This window comes from Poecilia latipinna, unplaced genomic scaffold (genome assembly GCF_001443285.1).
Source record: "Poecilia latipinna isolate Pla-1442-1.1 unplaced genomic scaffold, P_latipinna-1.0 Scaffold1457, whole genome shotgun sequence".
NCBI lineage: Eukaryota > Metazoa > Chordata > Actinopteri > Cyprinodontiformes > Poeciliidae > Poecilia > Poecilia latipinna.
Window position 1 is genome coordinate 147,244 of NW_015114073.1, and position 21,951 is coordinate 169,194.

Consider the following 21,951-nt stretch of genomic DNA (forward strand, 5'->3'; position numbering starts at 1 on the left):
GAGGTGCAAATTACAGGCCATTAAAACATTTTTTAAGATCCTATTTCACTTTAGGCTCTACATTATTGGGTATTAAAACTTTAGTAAATCTCATTTAATTCAGGAGAAACTTGAATATTATGCGTTATGACAACATTTTATTTACATTTGGATAAAATAAAGCAGTTGAATTTAATACCACAATTGCTAAGCTGTCAGAGTCATGTCTGTTATGAGCCCAACTGGTTAGAAACAACTATTAAAATAGTCTTTGCCAGCTGAACTCTTCACTGAAAGGCAGAATGTTCTGGAATAAAGTTCTTTGGATGGGTTATTAGCTTCCATCATGTGCTTTGTCACTTTGTAACACTCACATTTCTCAGCCAGTTCTACACCCAGAGGTAAGTGGCATTTAATTACATTTACATGAGAAACTTTTGGAAATATATGCACTTCTGGGAGTAGTTTTACTGCACCACTCTTTTTACTTTCACTTAAGTATTATTTCTTTATGGAAGAAAAAACTGAGGTGGTGGGGTGGTCTTTTATCCAAGAAATACCTTGGAGAAAGAACTGGGCTGGAGTTGGGACAGTGAAGCTGTCTACAAGAAGGAACAGAGCAGACTGTACTGCGTAAACATAATACTTAGAGATGTAACTAAAATATGCCTGAAGCAATTCATTAGCATAATTGCTTAAAATATTAAACTAATTTAGTAATTGATTAATCGTTAACTGGAGTATAAGATTCAAAAAAGGGCCCTTTGCTGAAAAAAAGAAAAACATATTCAGAGCAGTAATTAAGCCAAATCTGTACAAAATATATATACATGTTGTGTCTAACATAAAAACACATTTGTCTGTAAATATACTTAGAACTTCTTCAGTGGCATAGTTTTAGATTCACTCAGTCAAGATTTAGTGAAGGAATGCTATGTTAACGCATTGCATTTATTTTCTTATTTGAAAGATGAGCTAAATTGTTTATTTGCATATTTTAATGTATTAAAATATTGTTAATATTGTATAAAAAGGCTTAAGTGATTAAATTAAATCTCTGTAGAATGTGTCTTTTTTTAAAATCCAATTAATTATCAGAATAATCAATAGAATAAGTGATTACCATTACCATAATAATCGTTGCAGCCCTAAGCTAAATGTATTTTAATGCCTTTTATTAAAATCCTACACATATTTAAGACTTTTAAAAAAAATTTAAGACCCTCACGGAAACCCTGTTTAAGCAGGAAACGATTAAAAGTTGTCACTCTTGATCCCCATCCCGTCGTTAAAAAGCTCCTCTGATCCCGACTGAGCAAAGCAAAACCAAAAAACGGCTAAGTGATCACTAATCAGTTCCGGATGGCAAGCTTTATTTTCCTCCCCAAAAGCTTTGGACTTGGCTGTTTTTTTGTTTTTTTTTTACCAAATTTCCAAGGAGACAAATGCAAGTGTGTTGGATAAAATCTGCTTTGCGACAACAGAATAAATTGTTTTCTCTGCTGCAGAAGGAAAGCCAAGATAACTACTCAGGTATTTATTGTTCATCTAGATTAATGGCAAACATCTCAATGCGCAGCATTATTCTGATTTGTGAATAAAAGCGACAGAGGCAACTTATTTTATCATATGTAATAATGATGAATAATGATAGTGATGGAGTCACAGTCGTGGGTAAAGCACCCTTGACCGAACAGAAGGCCCACTGACACAAATTCAAGTTAGAAGGAGGTCAGTCTGAACTAGAGCAGAAACAACAAGATATCATAGTTAAAATCCCTTCCAGCCTCCTGCAGCTGGAGAGGCAGATCCTCCACGAATGCAATGACGATGTGATGAACGTCAGTCTGCTGACTCCGTGCTTCACTTCCCATGTTCTGGAGAATTTAATAAAAAGGCAGAATATGGTAGAAAATGAAAAGTGGTAAATACATCACTAAATCATTAAATGTAGATCGTTAGACAATGTAGGGAATCAAAAAGCCAAAACTGGTTATTAGTCAGAAGCCAGTCAAAACCAACGGCTCTAGAGAAGCAATTGTTGTTGTCTATCAATCTGAGAAGAGCTACAGGATGAACAATTTATACTCGATTGTTCTAAAGTGAGAATAAACATTCACAAGAAGAAAACATTTACTTCCGTCTCAGGACTTTGCAACTTAAAATTAAATTTAGAAAAAAAGAAAGATTGGGTTAACGGCACAAAGATCCCAATAATAGATGCAAATCTGCAACAAAGCAACAACAACCACCAGTGAATAGCTGAAATCTGCAAATACTCTAAAAATCTCATCTAAAAACGCTTAGGTGCCAATTTTAATAGTTCAAAGACCAAATATACTTTAATATGCATTAATATGCAAACTGGAAGCTGTCTTCGCACTGCCGCAGTTATTAATATCGACAGTCTACTGTTTTGTCTAACAGCCAAACAGCGGCAAAGAAAATGAATGGCGCTACTGGATTGGCTGCTTCTCAAACACCAGACAATAGTGTGTGGTGTTTCCTCCAGGTATTTCTGCTCTTCTTTCAGATGTTTAAGAAATGCTCTAAGAAAAAAATCTACAAATATGCAGATTTTCTGCTAATAATTTTTATGTGTGAATAGGTGAATATGAACCCACAAACACTGAACCATGAATAGATGGGGGTTCACTTTATTGGGGTGTCTCAGTTAAGCCCACAACTAGTAAAGGCAAAGAGGACTCTGTTTAGACTTAAATAATGTTTGATCCTGGTAGAGACCAGATTTCCTCTTTCATTATTTAATCCCGATAAGCGAAAAGCCCAGATTACATATTTGACCTCAACCTTATTTCCCATAGAACAATGGATCAATTACTAAGCATGCTCATTAGTCCAACCATCTAAAATATGCAACCTTCCTTCAGCCTTTAATCTGAATTTGGGTCAAGAATTCACGTGTCCAACCATTTTTCTCTCAGAAAATGAGAATTCAAAGACAGTAACTGCCACAGGTCACTGGCCTCGGATTCGGCTCTGCTCCGTGACTCATTGTGTGGCCTTTCGTCATGACGGCAGCATCATCTCTGCTGCCCCCGCATGGGAGGACTCCCTGCCCCGGGCTATTCACACACAGAGACTGGAGTGTCTCCCAGCGGAAGTTACAAACTCACCGGGCAATACTTATATTCAGCTGGAGGCTGGGAAGCTCAGTGGGAATGGAGCTGAAACTCCCGCCACAATGAAGTAGCTCACCATATGGAGAGATCTGGGAGAAGTTCTGATTAGAAGAAGCTGATGTGAACATAAGCTAATGTTGTTTGTGTCTGTGTGTTTTTATCTTCCTCAAAGAGTGTGACCTCTAATTAGCATGTTTGCAGAGAGAAAACAACTGCCTGTTCTCAGTGTTGTGCCACATTAAACACAAACCCAGGAGTCTGTTCAGCACAGATGAGCCCTGCTGGTTCCAGCGACACATCTGGCTTTGATGAGTTGGGTCAGTGTGCCACACTGAACAATGAAAGTCATAAAATACGGCTTCGCTTCAGATATTTCACAAACAGGAATCCAAGGCAGTGTGTGTGATGGTGTTACTGAGGGAAGTTGACTCAAATCAGACATTTTTATCATCCACAGCGTCCAAAAATAAATTTAGAAGACGCCATTTACGAGGAAACTGTTTTCTCAATAAAACATATCAGCTGATCATTCAAGCTGGTATATTTTGTGTTTGGACTATTAAAATGGGCATTTGTAAGCATTTTTAGAGGGGGTCTCAGCTATTAGTGGGAAGCTGTGGTCCACTGTCGATCAGTATGTTGAAGTTTCTGTAGTGCTTATAGGATTATGTGTAAGTTTCTAAGATCTAATCAATGAAAACAGAAATAGGCAATGAGAATCCCCTTCACAAAACAAGGGGAATACAATCAAATCCAATAAAACTACCTCATCATTTGAAAACTCGTGTTCAGCACAGTTTCACAGTCTAACTTCTTCTTTCGCTTTCCTGCCTGGGGAACTCAGTGAAGCTTACTCGTCACGCAGGTAACACTTCTGTCAGTTTTACGGTAAACCGACAGAAAAAGAGGTAAAGTGAGACAATATGTTCTGTCTAATTACAAAAACGAGAACAAATATATTTCTCCAAATAAAATAAAACCACAGAGAGACAAAACAGTGGAGAACCTTGCCTGAGGTAACCTCAAGAAGAAACACGGCTGACACGTGTCCAACTGGTACTGAGCCAAAAGTGAAAATAAAAATGACTTAAAGGAACTCTGTTGAATCTGGCTGGGAACCAAAACGGTTACAAACAGAAACACGTACATGAAACAGATACTGGAGAGTTGTAAACACATCTCATAAGCTTTTATACATTTTTTCACACTGTCACCAGAAAAACTCAGTGTATTTTATTGGGATTTAATATGACAGACCAACACATGAAATTAAAGGAGTGGGAGACATGGACTTCAAGATTTTTAACATACAAAACTGGAAAAGTGTGGTAAATGTTTGTGTTCAGCTTTTACTCTTTTACTTTGATACCCCTAAATGAAACCAAGAACAAACAAATACCCTCTGAAAACACCTAATCAGTAAAAGGAGTCCACTTTTATGTGATTTAATCCAATATCCTGCTGTTCTGTGAGGGCGTCAGAGAACATTAATGTAATATTTCCTTTTAAATAAACAAATAAATAAGAGAGAATATGTACAACCTGTCAGGACAAATTATATTTGAAAAGCTTCAAGTGAGGATAAATGTTAAAGAAGAATGTGTTTCAGTTAGAAGTGGAATAATCTCAACAATGAAATTAAAGAATTCAAACTATTCAGAAGTGTAATATAATTTTTCCTCTCATTACTTTTTAGTCTTTTCATGAGATAATTTCCTTAAATTTAAGCAGAATAATACTTGTTCAGATCAAATCTGGGCCGTTTGTAAAACGTGTGTTGCAGTCAAAGTCCAGAAATAAATCCAATTAGGAATTTGTCACAAGACTTGGAAATTGATGTTCATAGACTTTCCATCCAACCTGATTGAGCTTGAACTATTTTTTAAACCAGAAGTAGCTTCGCAATCTAAATGTGGAAAGCTGGTAGAGAAGAATATCAAAATATGTGAAATCCCAGAGGAAGAGGGTTCAGGTCCTCTTAATAAGTATGCACTCCATAGTGTTGGTCTATCACATACAAATGCTCTCTTAAAAACACATCAAATGGTATTTGTTGTGAATCATGATGCAATGCAATGTTGGAAAAATTTTTATATTAGAAATATAATAATTCCAGATACAGTCTTTTATGAAACTCGTCCCTTTACAGGTTTACCTGACATACTACCTGTTAAAATAAAATCAGGAGCAGCTAAAGACAACATAACCCTGCTGTTCTGCTCCAGCATTAAGAGCTTTAAGCTCCAGCTGGAAACTAAATAGCACCAGACACAACTGCTCAGACCTGATTCCCAACATGCGTGGGAAATAGCGGTGTGTCAATCCCAACGGTTAAAAAATCCAGATTTATTTTTTTCAACCTGCTTCCTCCCAGCATTCCACCTCCTTACACAGCCTGCTGCAGCAGTGCATTTAGCTGCACATAAGCCTTAGGAAAACCTTGTTACAGGCTCTGCTGGCTGCTTGGATGCCTGTTTATTTGAATGAATCGTAATTAATTGATTATAAAAATAATTGCTAACTAATCCAGGAATCAATTAATCATTACCTGGAGTATACAGACTCTGAAAATGGCAATTCGCTAAAAAAAAAAAAAAAAACACTCGGAGAAGTAATTAAGTCAAAACTGTACAAAAAAATATATACATTCGCATTTAAGACTAAAAAACATTAATAGTCTGTAAATATGTTCTACCTGGAACTCCTGGGCATTTTTAGCTTCAACAGGTTCAAATTCTGTTAAAACAAAAAATCCTATTAAGCACCTTTTGCTATCCATATATTAATAATCAAAATAATCTAAAGATTAGTAAGCAGTATTTTTTTTAGCTCCAGATGCATCCTTTGCTACAAATGATCATGTGTTCATTAAAGGAATGCTATATAATTACACTTCAGCCAATAACATTTTTATTTTAAGTAATGGAATTGTCTTGTTATTTGCATCTTTTAATGTATTTCTAATGTTACAATAATCATTAGTTGCAGCCATCCCTTTCAGCTTCTCTTTGGGCCGCTGCAGATTAAAAAAAAAACTCTCAACTTTGTATTAGCTGAAGGATAAAGTTCAAGCATGAGAACATATCTCTCTGACAGGCGGGGCATTATGAAAAATCTGTGCAACATCTAAGGAGAAAGATAAGACAACTCCATCCATTCTCTGATGACACGAAGAAGGATCTAAATAATGAGTTAGGCGTCTCCTGAGCATGAACGCCCTTTGCTGCTCTGCTGAACATGTGAGACAATGAAAGAGTCGGTTGGGGTTATGAGCCTCTCTCCAGCTGCAGATGGCTGTGATTAAGGTGCTGCCGCCAAGTGTGGAAGTCTTTGATTTCCAAGCAGACTTTATCTGCAGGAGGAAACATGTGCTCCGTCAGAAAGCAAAGAAATGATCCACAAACCTGGACTTTCAGAACCTCATTCTTTCACAAATGTAAAAATTTTAGTCACTGCAGTTACTGAAATTTAAAGGTTTCCATTTTGTTTGATTAAGCTGAGACTATTAATCATGATGAATTGATTGTTGAAATAATTATTAAGTAATTTAGTAACTGATTAATAGTTAAGTATTCAGACTCAAAAAAGGCCATTTGCTGAATGAACAACACGCTTAAGTCAGTAATTAAGCCAAAACTGTACAAAAAAATATATACATTTTTCATCAAGATAAAAAAAAAACTTCTTTGGTTATGAAATGTCGAGCCGAAACTCATCATGTGGCAGAGTTTTAGTTTTATCTGGTTAAAATTATGTTTTTAAAAAAAATCTCCTATTTAGCATGTTTTGTTATCCAATTAATAAATTGATTAATCAAAAAAAAAGTCAATAGATCAGCCTTACACTGTATTGAAATTAAATCAGAAAGGGCTGAGCTTTTCACATGTTGATGTTAGAAGTATTTTTTAACTGCATATGCATCCTTTGCTACAAATAATAAAGTGTTCACTAAAGAAATGAATTGTTATTGCATTTTAAGTAATAAAATGTTCATTTTCTTATTAAAAATTTGTTTACTTGCACCTTTTATTGTGTTTCTAATAGCGTATATAAAAAAGGCTTCATTGGTTAAATGAAAAATCTGCCAAATGTATCAATTTTTTATCCAATTAATCATCTGAATAACTGATAGATTAATTGGTTACTAAATTAATTGTTAGTTGCAGCCCTACAACTTAGAGAGAGAAATTAACCAAGAGTACCCAGAGAGAACAGTGAGAAAGTGAAAAACAACCCCACGCCGGGATTCAACCCTTGTTGCTGAATTATAATAAATTAATCAAAGAATTTAATTTAATTCAATTAACTAATAAAATAATTTTATTCTTAAAGCTTACTTTCATTTGCCTAGATTTTTCTATTAGCTGAAAATAGAAACCTTCATTAACATCATCCTTAATCACGTTAACAGTGGATGAATTCATACTGTCAATTTTCTTTACCTTCATGACGATCACCTGAGAGATCAAGAGGAAAATCTGTGTTAACAAATTTCTATTTTTTGTATTTAAAAATGTTTCAAAGAGTACCTAACAGCCTGACTTTTTAAAATTGAGGCAATCCATCTATCAGTCTATCATCTTATGTCTATTTGAAATAAAATGAGCCAGTCCTGGGCGACATGCCCGGAAAAAAGCGAGGCGCAGAGGCAGCATCCAGATAAGATGCTGCAAACTCCTCACCTTAACTCTATAAACCCGCTCACCCAACATAATTAAAATATTTTGGCCTTTCATATCAAGGTTCACATGCTTTTGGTCTCGATCCACATCTCATGACTGTAGGTGAGGGCCAAAACATATATGAGCCAATGGATCCGTGATCACCTCAAAAAAATGTTACTAAAATCTTAATTCTTGTAAATAAGACTAATTGAACTTGTTTGTTTGATGTTGAATCCCCAGTTTTTCATGCTTTTACTTTTTTTATTTATTTAGCGAGAACAAGTTTAGTCATAGGAATAACACGTGTGTCTAGATTTAAGCATCATCAGTGATTTTAAAGATAAAATTTTTGGAAAATCAGGATTATTTTTCACCAATGCACTCTTTTGCTTTCCAAAGTTCAGAGTGATGTTCACCATGCCTAAGGACTAACATTTTGTTTGACAGGCATATTTTACAGCTTCTGTTTCTTTAGACTTTGATGCTAAGTCAACTCTAAGATTTACTTTTATTTATTTATTTATTTATTTATTCATTTATTCATTTGAAGGTTTAAGTGATAATATTACAGGAGTACAGTCGCAATATTAGGAGAATAAAGTAGTAATTTTATGAGAACTCTAACACAAAAAATGAAAAAGTAAAATGAAGAATATTGAGCATCTTGTCAAGTTATGCTTTGGTATAAGTTTGACAGATTACGTAATACTTAATAGAAAACACATCAGCAACAAATTATTATCAGTAGCAACTGAGTCTATTCCAAAAAAAAAAAAGATCATATCACGATAACTAAGCTTTAGTTCCCCTCATTAAACTAATGTTTTTCTTTTAATTTAAAAAAAAATCTGGTGAAATTGCATTTTTTTATTTTTTTTATTTTTTAGAAAAATCAGATCCGGTATGAAAAGATCGGAGATTTTAAGCCACATCGCCCAACCGTAGTTTATTGCTGAATAGGTGATTTAAAAGGCTTTCCCATTTTAATTTTGAAAAATAAGAAAAGTCTAGACACCATGCAGGAAAATTGTAGATTTGACAGCTTTTCCCTTCTCCTTCAAGCAAGCTGTAAATTAAGATCCCGTAGGAACAGGTTCATGATGTGGGATGAATGGGTGTAGAAAATGTCTCTTCTATTTGTGAAAGTTTTAGCAGCTTGAAAGCTTAGGACAGTCAGTCTGTCTGTCTGCGTGGAAATCTTCATATTTTCAATGGGTTTTACCAGAAATAAAACAGAAATCAGAGTTTAAACAGATGAAGCTCAAGTCATTATCTGCATAAATAAGTGAACTCATATAGGTTTGGATGAATTCGTGTCATGCGTTTTCTTCATGTGACTGCTCATCATCCTCTAGTCCAAACTTTCCTGCTCCACTAAATTCACATTATGCTCCCGATCCCCGATCGAGCCATGTGTCCCAGTTCGGACCCATATGAAGCTCCGAGGAGAATAATGTCATCCAGACCAAGCAGACAGAGGCGTTCAACAGTTCAAACCACAAAACACAATCGATCTGGCGCGGTTTTCCCCCTCTATTCTTACCTAAATCGGGGAGAATCCTTGATGCAGTCTTCAAAATCAACCGTCATCTTGGATTTGGTGAGAAGTTTTCACGCGATTTAAAACACGGATTGCATCTCCCGAGTGGGTTGAAGTACACAGATGGTAAGTATCCGACAGAGAGCGATCCTCCTGCCCCTCCAGCGGCGGTTTACTCACTGAGCGCCGCTCTGACGATCCGAAGCGGCTCCACTCGGTGCAGGACACTCTGCTGCGTTCATGGTAAACTCGGATTTCACAACTCCAATCTTAAACGTACATAAAAGATAAAAATTAATTTTAAAAAATGCTAAATTAACAAAAAAAAATTCGAACAAGTTGACACAAGCACCAACATATTTAAAAATATTACAAATAAAAGTAAAATATAAAATAATAAATAAAAGAAATATATATTATCAGACTGTCGGTGTACAGATATCCGATTTGATTAAAATCAAGGTTGCGTGTAGGCTCTGAGATTCACAAAATGTTACTCTAGTTTAGTCTTAAAATTAAACCGATTTAATAAAATTGCAATGTGAACATATATTATGTTGGAAATAAGATTTCGGATAGCATGTGAAAGCAACATTTTAGAACGCTGACGTCAAACTCATTTGAATAATAACAGTTTTGATTTTCCACACCTCTTCTTCTTCTTTTCATTATTATTATTATTATTATTATTATTATTATTATTATTATTATTATTATAAAAATCCGACAGTAAATTTATGCTTTGGCAGTTCAACATCTCCAATAAACAAAGAATTTGTGCTCATATCCTTTTTTACTGCCTTACAAGCTGAGAAATCTTTAAATTTCACTCACTGGCAGGTCAAAGAGCACTTTATATGAACTTTTCTTCCCTCTGTACTTTCCCATGCAGCTGTGCAGTGATGTTACAGTGAATCATTTTCCCTGGAAAGATTACCTTTATTTAACAGGATGTGGACAGCCAGGAGGAAGTGCAGGAGCTTGGGTTACGGAATGGGTCTCTGGCATCATTTTTCCTTCCTGTGCCTGTTTGGAGGTCATGAGGGGAAAAGATTTCATTGACTTTCAGACAGATTTATCATGATCAATCATGATCCACTTGCACGATCATATTTATGACTAATAACATGACTTTCATAGGCAATGATGTTTTGTTCAAACTACAAGTTATCATCATTCAATTGTATTGCTTAAACCTCTTGATAGATCCTGAAACAAATCTTTTGGCTTTGAGAAAAAAAACATGATTTTTTTTTGTTTGTTTGTTTGTTTGTTTGTTGTTATCTTGAAAAGGAATATTGCAATTCTCTGATTCTTTTTTTATAAATTGGTGTTTGAAATTATACATGAAACTATTGTATATTAGTTATTTCAGTTATTTCAGCTATTTTAAGTGACCCACTTTTCATACAGTTATGTACAAGGATTTCCCTTCAGTGCCAAACATCACAATAGAAGTTTTCGTAGATATTAGTGACCATTGTTGGTTTCTCAAAAGACAAAAAAAGAAGAACAGTTAGGTTTCTTTTCACAAAAACCTTCCTGAGATTATTTGTACACTAATTACACATTGGTCAAATGAATCCATCAAGAAGTAAATAACCAAAATAAGAATCTAAGCTATCGATATTGTATTTTTTCATTCTGAAAAGATAAAAAAAGCTCAGAAAACTGGCATATTTCAATCATAAAATAATTTTTAAAATACTTGTAATATTTCCGTTGCTACAAATCTATTTTGTCACATGTGTTATGTCTGTATTTCTTTAGTTGTTTCAGCTGCTATTATACTTCCTTTTAACTATCCTTAGCTACTTTTCCAAATCTGAGATCAAAGCCTTTTTAGAAATTTGTTGAGTCAGCAGTTGGCTGAAGTTAAAGTGCAAGCTGCAGCAGAAAAAAAAAAACTTAGTGGCAAAGTTGGTTGTAAGCATTTAATCAACACTGTTATGGATTTTATTACCACAGTACATGATCTATGGATATAACAGGCAGGAACTCTGTGATGTAACAGAAGAGTATTGCAACAGAGTCTGTGTATAAATTGCCACATGTTGCAAACTACTGACAACAAAAGGAACAGCTTTCCTTTAAAATGTGGGAGATGTTTTGAGGATGTGCTCAAGTGATTTTGGCGTCAAAGTATTTGTACTCATCCAGTTATTTTAAGTAACTGGATGAGAACAATGGATTGTACAAATCCAATCTTTCACCACTTTAATAGTTTGTTTGGGGAGGTGTGAATGTGCAATCGAACTCTGATCCGCCTAAACACCAGGTCTCAGTTTGGTTGAAATGAACTCTGGCACAACTAGAAGACATATGTGAATGCAAAGTAGACCGGATAGCACTCCAATAGCAAAAGGCGGACTACAGTGCAGGGCAAAACAAATGTGATGTGAGTCTAGTGCTAGCTGGAGACATTGCTCATTGTCTTTTACCAAAGACAAAAGAGAACTCCTATAACCACTAAAATTTGACGCCACTATATATTTTTGTTTACATTTTGTGAAGAAGGAACTTGCACTCATGTCTTCTTCCGATGTTTTCTTATCATTTCCTTCAGTGGTTCTTGGTGCAGAGTCACTACAGCTGAGGGGGTAAACAGGTTATCCTGTTAGTTTGTATTGGTTGACACAATGCAGTATGAAAGCGAATCGCACTAGTTGAAAATGTAACAAATATTGCAACTATGGTCCCCAATCAAACCGAGAATATGGACTATCAGGTGTGGAAAAACCCCTGAGATTATATCTGTAGTACTATTAGTGTCCAACACTATCTTAAATGTGCCACGTGCCTCAGTGCATGAGGAAGAAAGCCTCTGAATGTCAAATATGCTTCCATCAGAATCCTGCCTCCTATAGCCTTCCTAAGCACCACTGCAGCACTGAATCACTGAGAAAAACGTATGGGCTCTTGGATGGTGACCTACTTTTGTTCCCTTCTTTAGTCTGCTGGAGAAAGCTGCAAGTCAAACTGCTGGGTGTGCAGCATGTAATGTTATCCCTTCTGACTGAAGGTGCAAGACAGTACAAGCTACAAATTAAGCCTGTACAAATGACAGATAAGTAGTTTGCATTATGCATGCATTCCCCATCCCTTTTAAAACAACATACCTGAAATAGTCTTAAAAATTTATGTTGATCTCTCGCCATGGTGCTCCCATCAGCTTTTGTGTGATGCTGCTTGGAAAGACTAATTAGTTGGACAGGAAGGGAAACCGATCTCAGTTGTCTTGTGTGTGAATCAAACAGTAGATATAAAAATAGTCACATAGCAAATATGTGACTGTCTGGTCTTGCTTCATTCATTTCCCTATGATCTGCAGCCAGGCTAATTAGTATAAGAAAAAAAAATACTGCTCTGTTTTTCAAAGCATTCAGATATGAAGGGAATGTCGTTACAAGTTGTGCAGTTCTGCTTTTGACTGATTTCATAAGTGTATATAAACAGTTTTTTCTGAAACCTTCCTGACAAAGTAGCAGTAATACACATGTTTTTGCACTTTAAATCAGTCACACGTTTTTCTGTACAGCCTCTTTTAATGAACAACCCACATGTTGTCTGACTTGCAACTGGAGCTCTGTTAATTTGGATTTAACAAACTTTTCCAGATCCCATTTTTTGACTTTGAAGACAAATAGAAAACATCTCCACACTTTCCGTAATTCCTCTGGTCTTGTATAACAGGGGGATTTTTTCATTTTACATCTGAAAAAAATGCACCAAACCCATGAAGAATGAATGAAGCACCCTTTTAAAGCAGGAGACCTCACTAACCACTAAACGAGCACGACAACCCGGTCTAATGTCTTGACATTACTTATTTAAATAGGATACATTCTGCATACTGGGTCACACCCCGAAGGCAGTTGACACATGACCTTTTCTGAGTCTGAGACTGACATTGCCCAAAGCTGTTTGCATTCAATGTAAGATCACTGCTGACTTATTTAGCAGTCCTGCCCAAGTGCATTAGCAAGAGTAGCTCCTTTTTAAAACCAGTCTCTCATTTTTTAATTAAGTTCAGCTATAAACTACAAGCCAAGATGTTCTAGATGCAAGACAACAGAGCTTTTCCCATTCCACTCTACAGCTCTTAGTCTGCAGCGTCTTAGGCTTCTTCGTTTAAATTTATCACCTTTGACAGATTTTATTCACTTGTTAACATGCTATATAATTTTGACATCTTTACAATTCATCTATATTATCCTTCATAGTACATGCTTCAAACCTTTTGCTTTTAGATTGATTAGCATCAGTGCATTCAAGGCACTCAAATTAATCTCCTCTGACATTGCCCCTTTTTTCTAAACAGAAGAACTTCAGGAAAATAATTGTCATTCAACATTTATAAGGCTCAACTTGAATCAAGCTCACTTTCTTAACATGGTTCACATCAAAGCGAGTATTTACAGTGAAGATCATTTGAAGGAAACAGAAAAATCTCAACACATTAGCAGAAAAAGAAGTGGGACAAATATAAATGCTCACAATCAGATAAATCATGGGGGTAGCTTGAAGAATAGGTTAAAATGAGGTTTGTGTTACTTTAGCATGAAAAATTAAAGGTTAAGAAGTTGGTATGCTATTAAATATAAAAAACAAATCAAAAACTAACTTGTTAAGACTGTCTGCGACTTTATAATACAAATCAATTCAAACTGCCTAATGCTCTGCATTTGACTTTATCTCTTGGTAATCCGAGATTTTGTCAGGATGTCAAAAAGGATGACATGGAAGAGAAAACAAAAGAAAATATTCCCCAGGAAGCCTTCTATGCTTCATTAGCACGATAAAACCAAACCGGCCCCAGAAAGCAGGTCATTCAGTCACAAAGGTCGACTCAAAGTCAAAATCCTACCAACAGGAAGGCTGACCTCTCCAGCAACATAAAATGCTCTAAAGAAGAGAGGATTGTTTCTAAATGAACACAACACTATTAACAACGCTCTAAATTATTTTAAAAATAAGAAAACACACCAAGTTAAGTAAATTATACTTTACTACAATTTATTCAGACAATAAGCTGCTAAAATATTATTATTATTTGCGGTATAAAACAGGCAACTGCAGAAACCCAGTTGAAGGGTTTAAGATGTTCATGAATGGAACATAAGGCCTGTATCTCCACTGAAATGTAAAAAATTGGTGAAGTCAAGTGATGATAAATTACCCACAATAGACACAAAAACATTAGCTAGCTAGCTTGCTAGGTATTAAGGTAATTAGCTATAGCTTCAACCAACTAGAGTCATAACGCAATGAAGATGTCTAAGTTCAACTCAAACTTTTATCTGACAAATAATCCTGTGAGAAAAAACAATGGAATATACAGGATAGTCCTGCTAATAATGAGCTGTAATTAATGTATTTAAGGCCAACTTAATGTTTTTGTTTTGTTTTTATTAATGCACAGACACCTAGCATTAATGGATGTGACCACCAATGGTCACATCCATTGACCAGTTTGATTGTGGTTCTTCTAAAATATTACAAATTAGAAATGTGTAGGTATTTTTTCCAAATGTTTTTATGGTGTTAAAAGAGCAAATTGCAGTCTCACGACAGCTTGAGAAGCAGTCAGGCGTTCCTGTCTGTTTTATATATTAGTGTACAAAGTACTAAGATAAGAGGGAAATTTTCTGAATCAGGTCAGATGATGGAACATCTTGCTTTATGATTTGTCCAGTACATCTTATTCATTCAGTTCTGCTAAACTGGCCAAACAAAGTTAACCACAATTGTTATTTTCAGCAGATGTTATTTTGAGAGAAAGTAGAGCAGGAAGTGCTACAGGCTTGTTGAGTTCCCATCTCCTAAAACAAAACAGACCCACACGCGCGCCATCCACGTGAACAAAGCTACATCAGAGCTTCAATAATTTCACCATTTTATCATCACATGGTTTTCTGTAATTTTTATTTACCTCACAAGACATTTTCCTTGCTAACCACTTGATGTGCAGCTGATTTATTCATCAAATGATACTACGAGGACTTCATAGGTCGGATTTAAGATCGAAGGAGATGTGAGCATGTCTCGAGGAGGTTATGGGCGAACACAGAGGCTGGCGTTGCTAGGCAATGAGACGAAGGAAGATCACAGGGCTTGCTTGGTATTGGAGTCTGATGACTCCCCACAACCTTAGGGATCTGATATCTACGCCACAGTGGCTTTAGTGCATCTTAAAACACACGTGGCTGAATATCAGGCCCTGTACTGTTCATTCAGTGCCTTGCCAAATGTTTGAGATCAAACTGTACACAAATTGACTATCAACTAACATGTGGGTTCTGGGGGTAATTGGTTAAAAACTTCCACAGTTGAAAACAAGGATTCATGATTGTGGCTGCAGTCGTAGAGGGCTAAGGAGGAAGATCGCACCATCCCTCCCCATCAATCATAATTGACAAAGATAATATCCCCTACTCCAACATCTTCCGGTCCAGTGTTCTAACCATATGGCCAGAGAGAGTTTTAAAACTGAGCGATAAAAGCAAATGAGGCAGATTAGCAGTAGTTGTCAGCAACTGATGGTATCATCCAGGACATGTTATTGTGGAATATCATCTCTGATGCCCAGATAATTAGCTCTAAGCATAATTTCTGAGGTTCTCTGTTATGTATTCAATGTATTTGTAAAGGCATATCCCTTTCCTGAGGGCAGGAACTGGCATCATCCTTAAATTCACAAACTTTGCATTCTGCTTGCCGGCTTATAGAAACACAAATAGTTGAAAGTACTAGCTCTCTTCCCTTTTTTAGTCTTAAAAGTCACAGAGCACAAAGCTTAAAACACAAATATTTAAACTGGATCTGATAATAATGTTTTGTTTTGTCAAGATATTTTTATAGATTTTAGAGCAAAAGCAAAAAAAAAGGCACTAAATGAGGTGTAAAGTTGAAGGCTATACTAGGATGAGTGTTGATGAGTTTATTAATAGCATTAAACTACACAAAAAACAGGAGGGAAAAGTAAAAAAAAATACAAATGTCAAGCAACAGATTTAACAAATGAATTCAAACTAAACAAAAAGGCTCATTCAGGTTCAGACTTTTTAACATCCTGACACAATGCTGCCATCTTGTGGCCACATATGCTGGTACCATTTCTGGGTACAAGGCAAGTCTTTTCAGGCACTGAATGATGAAAAACCTTCTCCGCTTGTTGGTTCTTCAAGCTGCAGTCTTCCTTCTTCTCTTTTTCTTTTCTATGAACCAAAAACAAAGTATTTTATTACCTTCATTTCATGTAAGTGAGTATCTTGCCACAGGAGGGAGTTAGTTACAGTTTGGTGGATTACTTACTGTCTGAAGACTTATTGACACGTTGAAGATTTTCAGCTCCTTCAGTCATTACTGGAGGCTTTGATGCACGTATGAGGTATTTAGGAACATGCTGAAAAATAAAAAACATTTTTAAAGCAGTTTTACAGTTATATATTTTAGGAAAAGATGACATGTTTTAACAATTTTATAAATAATCCACAAATTGACATCTCTATTTATCAGCACATCTAGTTTTAACCACAACACTAAGATTCATCAGAAATGTGCAATAAATCAGATTTAAATGTGTTGATAAATTTGCTCACACTTTTGCCTTACAAGTTTAATGTTAAACTGAATGAGCAACCCAGTTAAATAATTTCTTCCTATAGTCAAGCAGCTGTTATCTATGTTCTAGCAATAATAAAGAACATGGATAGTGACATAAAAGTTAAAAATCAATTAAAGACATTTGCATTACAAGGTGTGGAGTTAACTTATGGAATAACCTAAATGAGGAACTTAAAGCCAGCACATTACATCAATGAAAAAAAAACTTAAAAATCCAATATAGCTAATGAAATATACAGTTGAATAATATACATATTTCAATGCAACACATATATTTCAAATAAATATAGTCAAATTAGGTGTATTAAGCATGGCTCCTAGGGGAATAGGAATATTTACTTCATCTTACTACCCTTGAACAGCCCTATGTTTTTGTTTTGTTTTTCTCTGACAATACATGTATGCATCACTTTGTAAAAATAATAATAATAATTTTATTATATATATATATATATAATAAAATAAAATCTTGTAATTTCTTTGTTCCTTTTCACAATGATGCTCTCTCCCTCAACAACAACAACAAAAAATACATGAAAAATTGGTGGTGATAGCGTGAAAAATGTGAAAAAGTTCAAGAGATATAAATATTTTGAAAGGTACCATTAGCAGAAATCAGTCTCGGGGAAGCTGCAGCAGAAAAACAAGAAAGTGTTTCCACAAAATTCACCACAACCAGTGGTAACTGAGCGACACATAACGCTTCACAGGAAGTGTGGGTAAGCACCATGCAGCTGCTCTTACAATCAAAGATAAGCTGTGCATAAAGTGGATGAGCACAGAGGACGATTCTGTCTGACTGCTTTGACTCCAGTTGCTCCAAGACGTTTAACAAAGCCAATAGGCAAGCAAATATGACAGATGTTCACATCTGGAAGAAGAACTTTTGCAACTTATTATGGAGAAATAAACTCTAGAAAGATATGTGTGTGTGTGTGTGTGTGTATTAAAAATTCCCTATAAAGATTTTTCCAGCATCAACTGTCCTGTGATGCTGGACCTGAGACTCTTGACAGCTGCACAAACAAGATGCTGATTAGCTGCTAAAATGAAGTTGAGATCTGAGTCTGAACCACCTCTTAGAAACGTCCCCATCGATGTTCTATAGTAAAGGAAACCACAGAATGCCACACAGTATGATGGGTAATTATTGTTGAACAGTGATAGTAATAAAGCAATGCGTCGCTGATGCATCATGAACAGCAAAAGCCCACCAACATTTTCATTGCACTACAGCTGTAGTCATTCATGTTTTCAGCGCTGGAGTATAAAGCCATGACAGAGTAACCAAGACATTAATATTTTTCACCTTAAATTTTTTTCTAGTTGTTGGGACCATATTACAGTTCCTGCAACTAGAGTACTCAGAAATGTAGGAATTCATCTGTAACTAATGTATGAAGTATGTTTTAGAAAAATAAGATTAAGAGAGAATACTTTTGCTTTCACCATTCAAAAAATTTTTCTACTTTGTTAGTTAAAACTAACCAACTGACATTAATTCACATTGTTGGGACCATGATTGCTTTTTAAAATACTGACAGATTTCAGCTGGTTTCTTGGCTTTAAATGTCTTTTTGCACCTTCTATTCTACTTTTCTATGCATTTGTCCACTTCATTAAACATGTATGTGACAAACAAAGACATATCAAGCTGTCTTTGTATGTGTGAATAACTTGGATTATATCTTTAAAAATCTTTAAAATATATTTACGAATAACAATGTTAAAGTGCTCGGTACTTATTTTCCGAGGTGCATGAAAAAGCCAAAGCAAGTGCATTGTTCCATCCAGTTGGTATAGGCAAGAGATTTATGCTGCTGCAATTAAACAAGTCATCCCATGTATCCACATCTCCCCTGGTTTAGAGGAGTGTAGTAATTCCCTATGATGTAAAAAAGATGCCACACAACTCTCCTTTTTAAAAAGAAAAAATCAGATACTCTACATTTTAATGTTAAACTCACCCATGAGGTTTCGGGGCGTCGATGTAGACTGGTGCTTTCTCCTCTGCTCTGGAGTCTCACACTCCACCGTCTTTCTGCGACGTTGCTAGGACGATTCACAGTTGATGCCCGGAGGCGACTACTTGTAGACGGAGCTTGGTCCATGTCAGCAAGGAGGTCTGTGACTTCTCCATCACTGATGTCTTCCTCCTCTGCGAAAAAGCTCTCTGAACAGAAACATGTCACCAAATCAGTTTTTTTCTAGGTTTGTGTGCTTGGGCAGCTGCTGGTGTCAACGTAAAATTGATTTTGAAACCTTGATGATATAATTTATGTTGATGGATGTAAAATCTATCAAAATAATACAAAGATTAATAGTGCGTTTTATTACCAATTTATTACCACCATTGAAGCATGTCAAAATGCTTCAATAGCGAAAGCACAATTAGTCCCAACTGAATCACCTAAACCTCCTATTATTCCATCATAGGACACGTTATGAAATGTAATACAAGTAAGTAATTGCAGTAATTGCAACAATAGTAAACTGGTAATCATCTTACTCATTAAATAAATACCTGTGCTCTTAGATGTGATCACACACTCGGGGCACATCCAATCTCCTTCAGGGACCGTATCTAGAGGCGGCGTTAAGCAGTCCATGTGATACCTGTATTATCATGGTAAATTAGCTTTTTATTTATGCAAACACAAAGATAAGAAAAAACTATGCATGCAATTAATGTAAAGAGTTACCCAGAGTCACAGAGTCTGCAAACCAGCAGTCGGTCCCTGCGGCCGCTGCGCCCACATTCCTCGCAGATTACTATGTTTCTCCAGTCGTCTTCAGTGTCATCGTCATTTCTTCGTGGCGTCACCTTTAACTACAGGCATACGAAGAACCAAAAGTGTCAAAATCCAAGAGATAAATTAGTCCGATAAAGATTTATCCTTCAAATTCAAACACAACTGGAAATACATAGACTGAAAAAAAAAATTGTAGTTATTAAAATATTTCAAAAATAAAATCATTGTCTAAAATCTAAAAACATTGAAGGAATTTGAAAATATTTGTTGAATCATTTCAGAGTCCTGTGCTGGAGCACATTGGGAAATAAGTAACTTAATCTATCAGCCTTACCCATCAAATTCAACTAGTGGGCTAAAAAACATAAACAAAATGCCAATATAAAGAAAATGATTGGTGTCCAAGTTAACTATGAGGAGGTAAACAATTAGATGTTATTTGAGTCTATATGTTCAGTCATAAAGACTGTAAATTATGTCATGTCAGGAAACATAAAATAGCTAAATACTGGAATGGCTATATCAGGAATATACCACAAATCAAGTCTGAAATAATTAGCATTTAATTGTGTTTAATAAATCACTGAGACCATTCTACACATTTTTTTATTAATTTTCTCAATAAATTTCTTAATTAACACAAAAGTGTTATTTGTTAACCCTTTGGAGACTTATTAAACACACCTTTTTTCTGAATGTCCCCTCCAGGACACCGTCTCTGGTGGATAAAAGCAAAGCTGATCCGATCTACAGGGCAGGTGTTGGCTGTCTTAAATGAAAAACAAAACAGTAAAAAATTATTTTACCTAATGTTCAGCACCTCGGCTGACACGTGACAGAGCTAGGTTTAAGTTTCAAAGAGTTTTCATTCTCAAAGACATCAAATGTGAGTCGTCATTAGTGACTGGACAATTTGATGAGATTTTTAAAACACTTAGTTTAGAACTGTGGTGTTTCTTTGGGCCATAGCGTTATCATTAAAGCTATGATAAAGCTTTAATGATACCAGGTTGTCAGTAATTTTGACATGGTGTTCTCTCATGCTGGAAATCCAGATGTCGCCAAGGATTGTTTTGAAGAAGTTGTTGCAGCGAGATGGACACTCGTATACGAAAACATTGTGTTGAAAATGCCAGCTGGAAAACTCAAGACAAGTATATGAACACATAAAAATCTTTGAACTATGATTATTAGTATTTACCTGAGACCACTGGTAGATGCACTGAAAACAAAAGAAGTGATGGCATTGATCCAATGAGCCCACTGTTTGCTTCTCAAATGGACAAAGGCAGATGTAACATTTATCCGCCATTGCGTCAACGGTTTCTCCATCAGCCGAGTTTAGTTACTTCAAACAAAGTAACTGGTCACGAAACAGAAGTAATGTTTTACTCAAACATAACTTTGTTAAATCCTTAATAAGGGACTTCAATAAATTACAAGGAGTGTTCGAGAATTACAACAAAATACGATTTTGTGTTTTGTTATGCTAATGCTGGCAAAGTAGCACTAGTGATTAGCTGTAAAGTTAGGTAATGCAATAAAATCAATAGATATTTTCAATTTTTAGCTTAATGTTATTGTACTCAAAGAGCACATTTTAAAAATGAGCCACTTATATATAGTTGACAGTTTTCTAACAACGGAAAACTGACCAAATATAACCAACACGAGAACGAGACGATTTAAATAAAGCATGTGCCGCAACACTGTTGAAAACTTCCGGTTTCATTGTTGATTTTGATTTTCAGAGTAAATGGATTTTCAAAATAAAATTCAATAAAACAAAAATAAAATAGTACCATAAAATTAGTACATGTCAAATCTAAAAAAAAAAAAGTTCCAAACTTCTGAAAGTGGAAGATAAAGAGAATACATGGTTTTTGAATTCTAAAACAAATTAACATAAAATAGTATCAAAATACAAATAAATGCATAGTTAAGGATATTTTAAATCACAAAAAATAATCACAAATTTGTGCAAGTGGAATAATAAAGGATACATGGTTGTACAATAAAACGTAAACTAGCACCAAAACATAAACACTTTCTCCATAGCTTTCTCTGTTACCAACAATTAAATGTCTGCACACTTTTGGGAGTTGAAGGAAAAGGATAAATATTTCCAACTTAAAATAAAAATAAAAAAATTGCCCCCCTGAGAAAGTACTTTGTATGATTGCTGATACAAGTACAAATGTTTTGGGGGTTGTCTGTACCCAGATAGCACAGAATGATTGAAACAA

General features: G+C 35.4%; 2 protein-coding genes across 3 annotated transcripts in view; both read right to left on the minus strand.

Moving 5' to 3' along the window:
• The window catches only part of LOC106962766 (arf-GAP with coiled-coil, ANK repeat and PH domain-containing protein 3-like), a 78,578-nt gene extending 69,033 nt beyond the window's left edge, over positions 1-9,545 (minus strand). Inside the window, exon 1 of the mRNA XM_015057380.1 lies at positions 9,330-9,545. Coding sequence (XP_014912866.1) covers positions 9,330-9,376 — 47 coding nt within the window. The 5' untranslated portion in view covers positions 9,377-9,545. The remainder of the gene's footprint in view (positions 1-9,329) is intronic.
• A 6,488-nt stretch (positions 9,546-16,033) lies between these two features.
• LOC106962763 (PHD and RING finger domain-containing protein 1-like) lies at positions 16,034-21,417 on the minus strand. Of its 2 annotated transcripts, XM_015057374.1 has the most exons (7): positions 20,907-21,417; positions 20,392-20,474; positions 19,655-19,783; positions 19,477-19,568; positions 18,920-19,125; positions 16,641-16,731; positions 16,034-16,543 (listed from the first exon to the last, which is right to left on the minus strand). In XM_015057374.1, exons 1-7 carry the CDS (start codon positions 21,015-21,017, stop codon positions 16,509-16,511), a joined length of 747 nt encoding a protein of 248 aa, XP_014912860.1. In that variant the 5' UTR covers positions 21,018-21,417; the 3' UTR covers positions 16,034-16,508. The 2 variants fall into 2 exon arrangements, with proteins under 2 accessions (XP_014912860.1, XP_014912861.1); XM_015057375.1 differs by lacking the exon at positions 20,392-20,474 and having other exon boundaries at positions 19,655-19,782.
• Between the last annotated feature and the right edge of the window lie 534 nt (positions 21,418-21,951).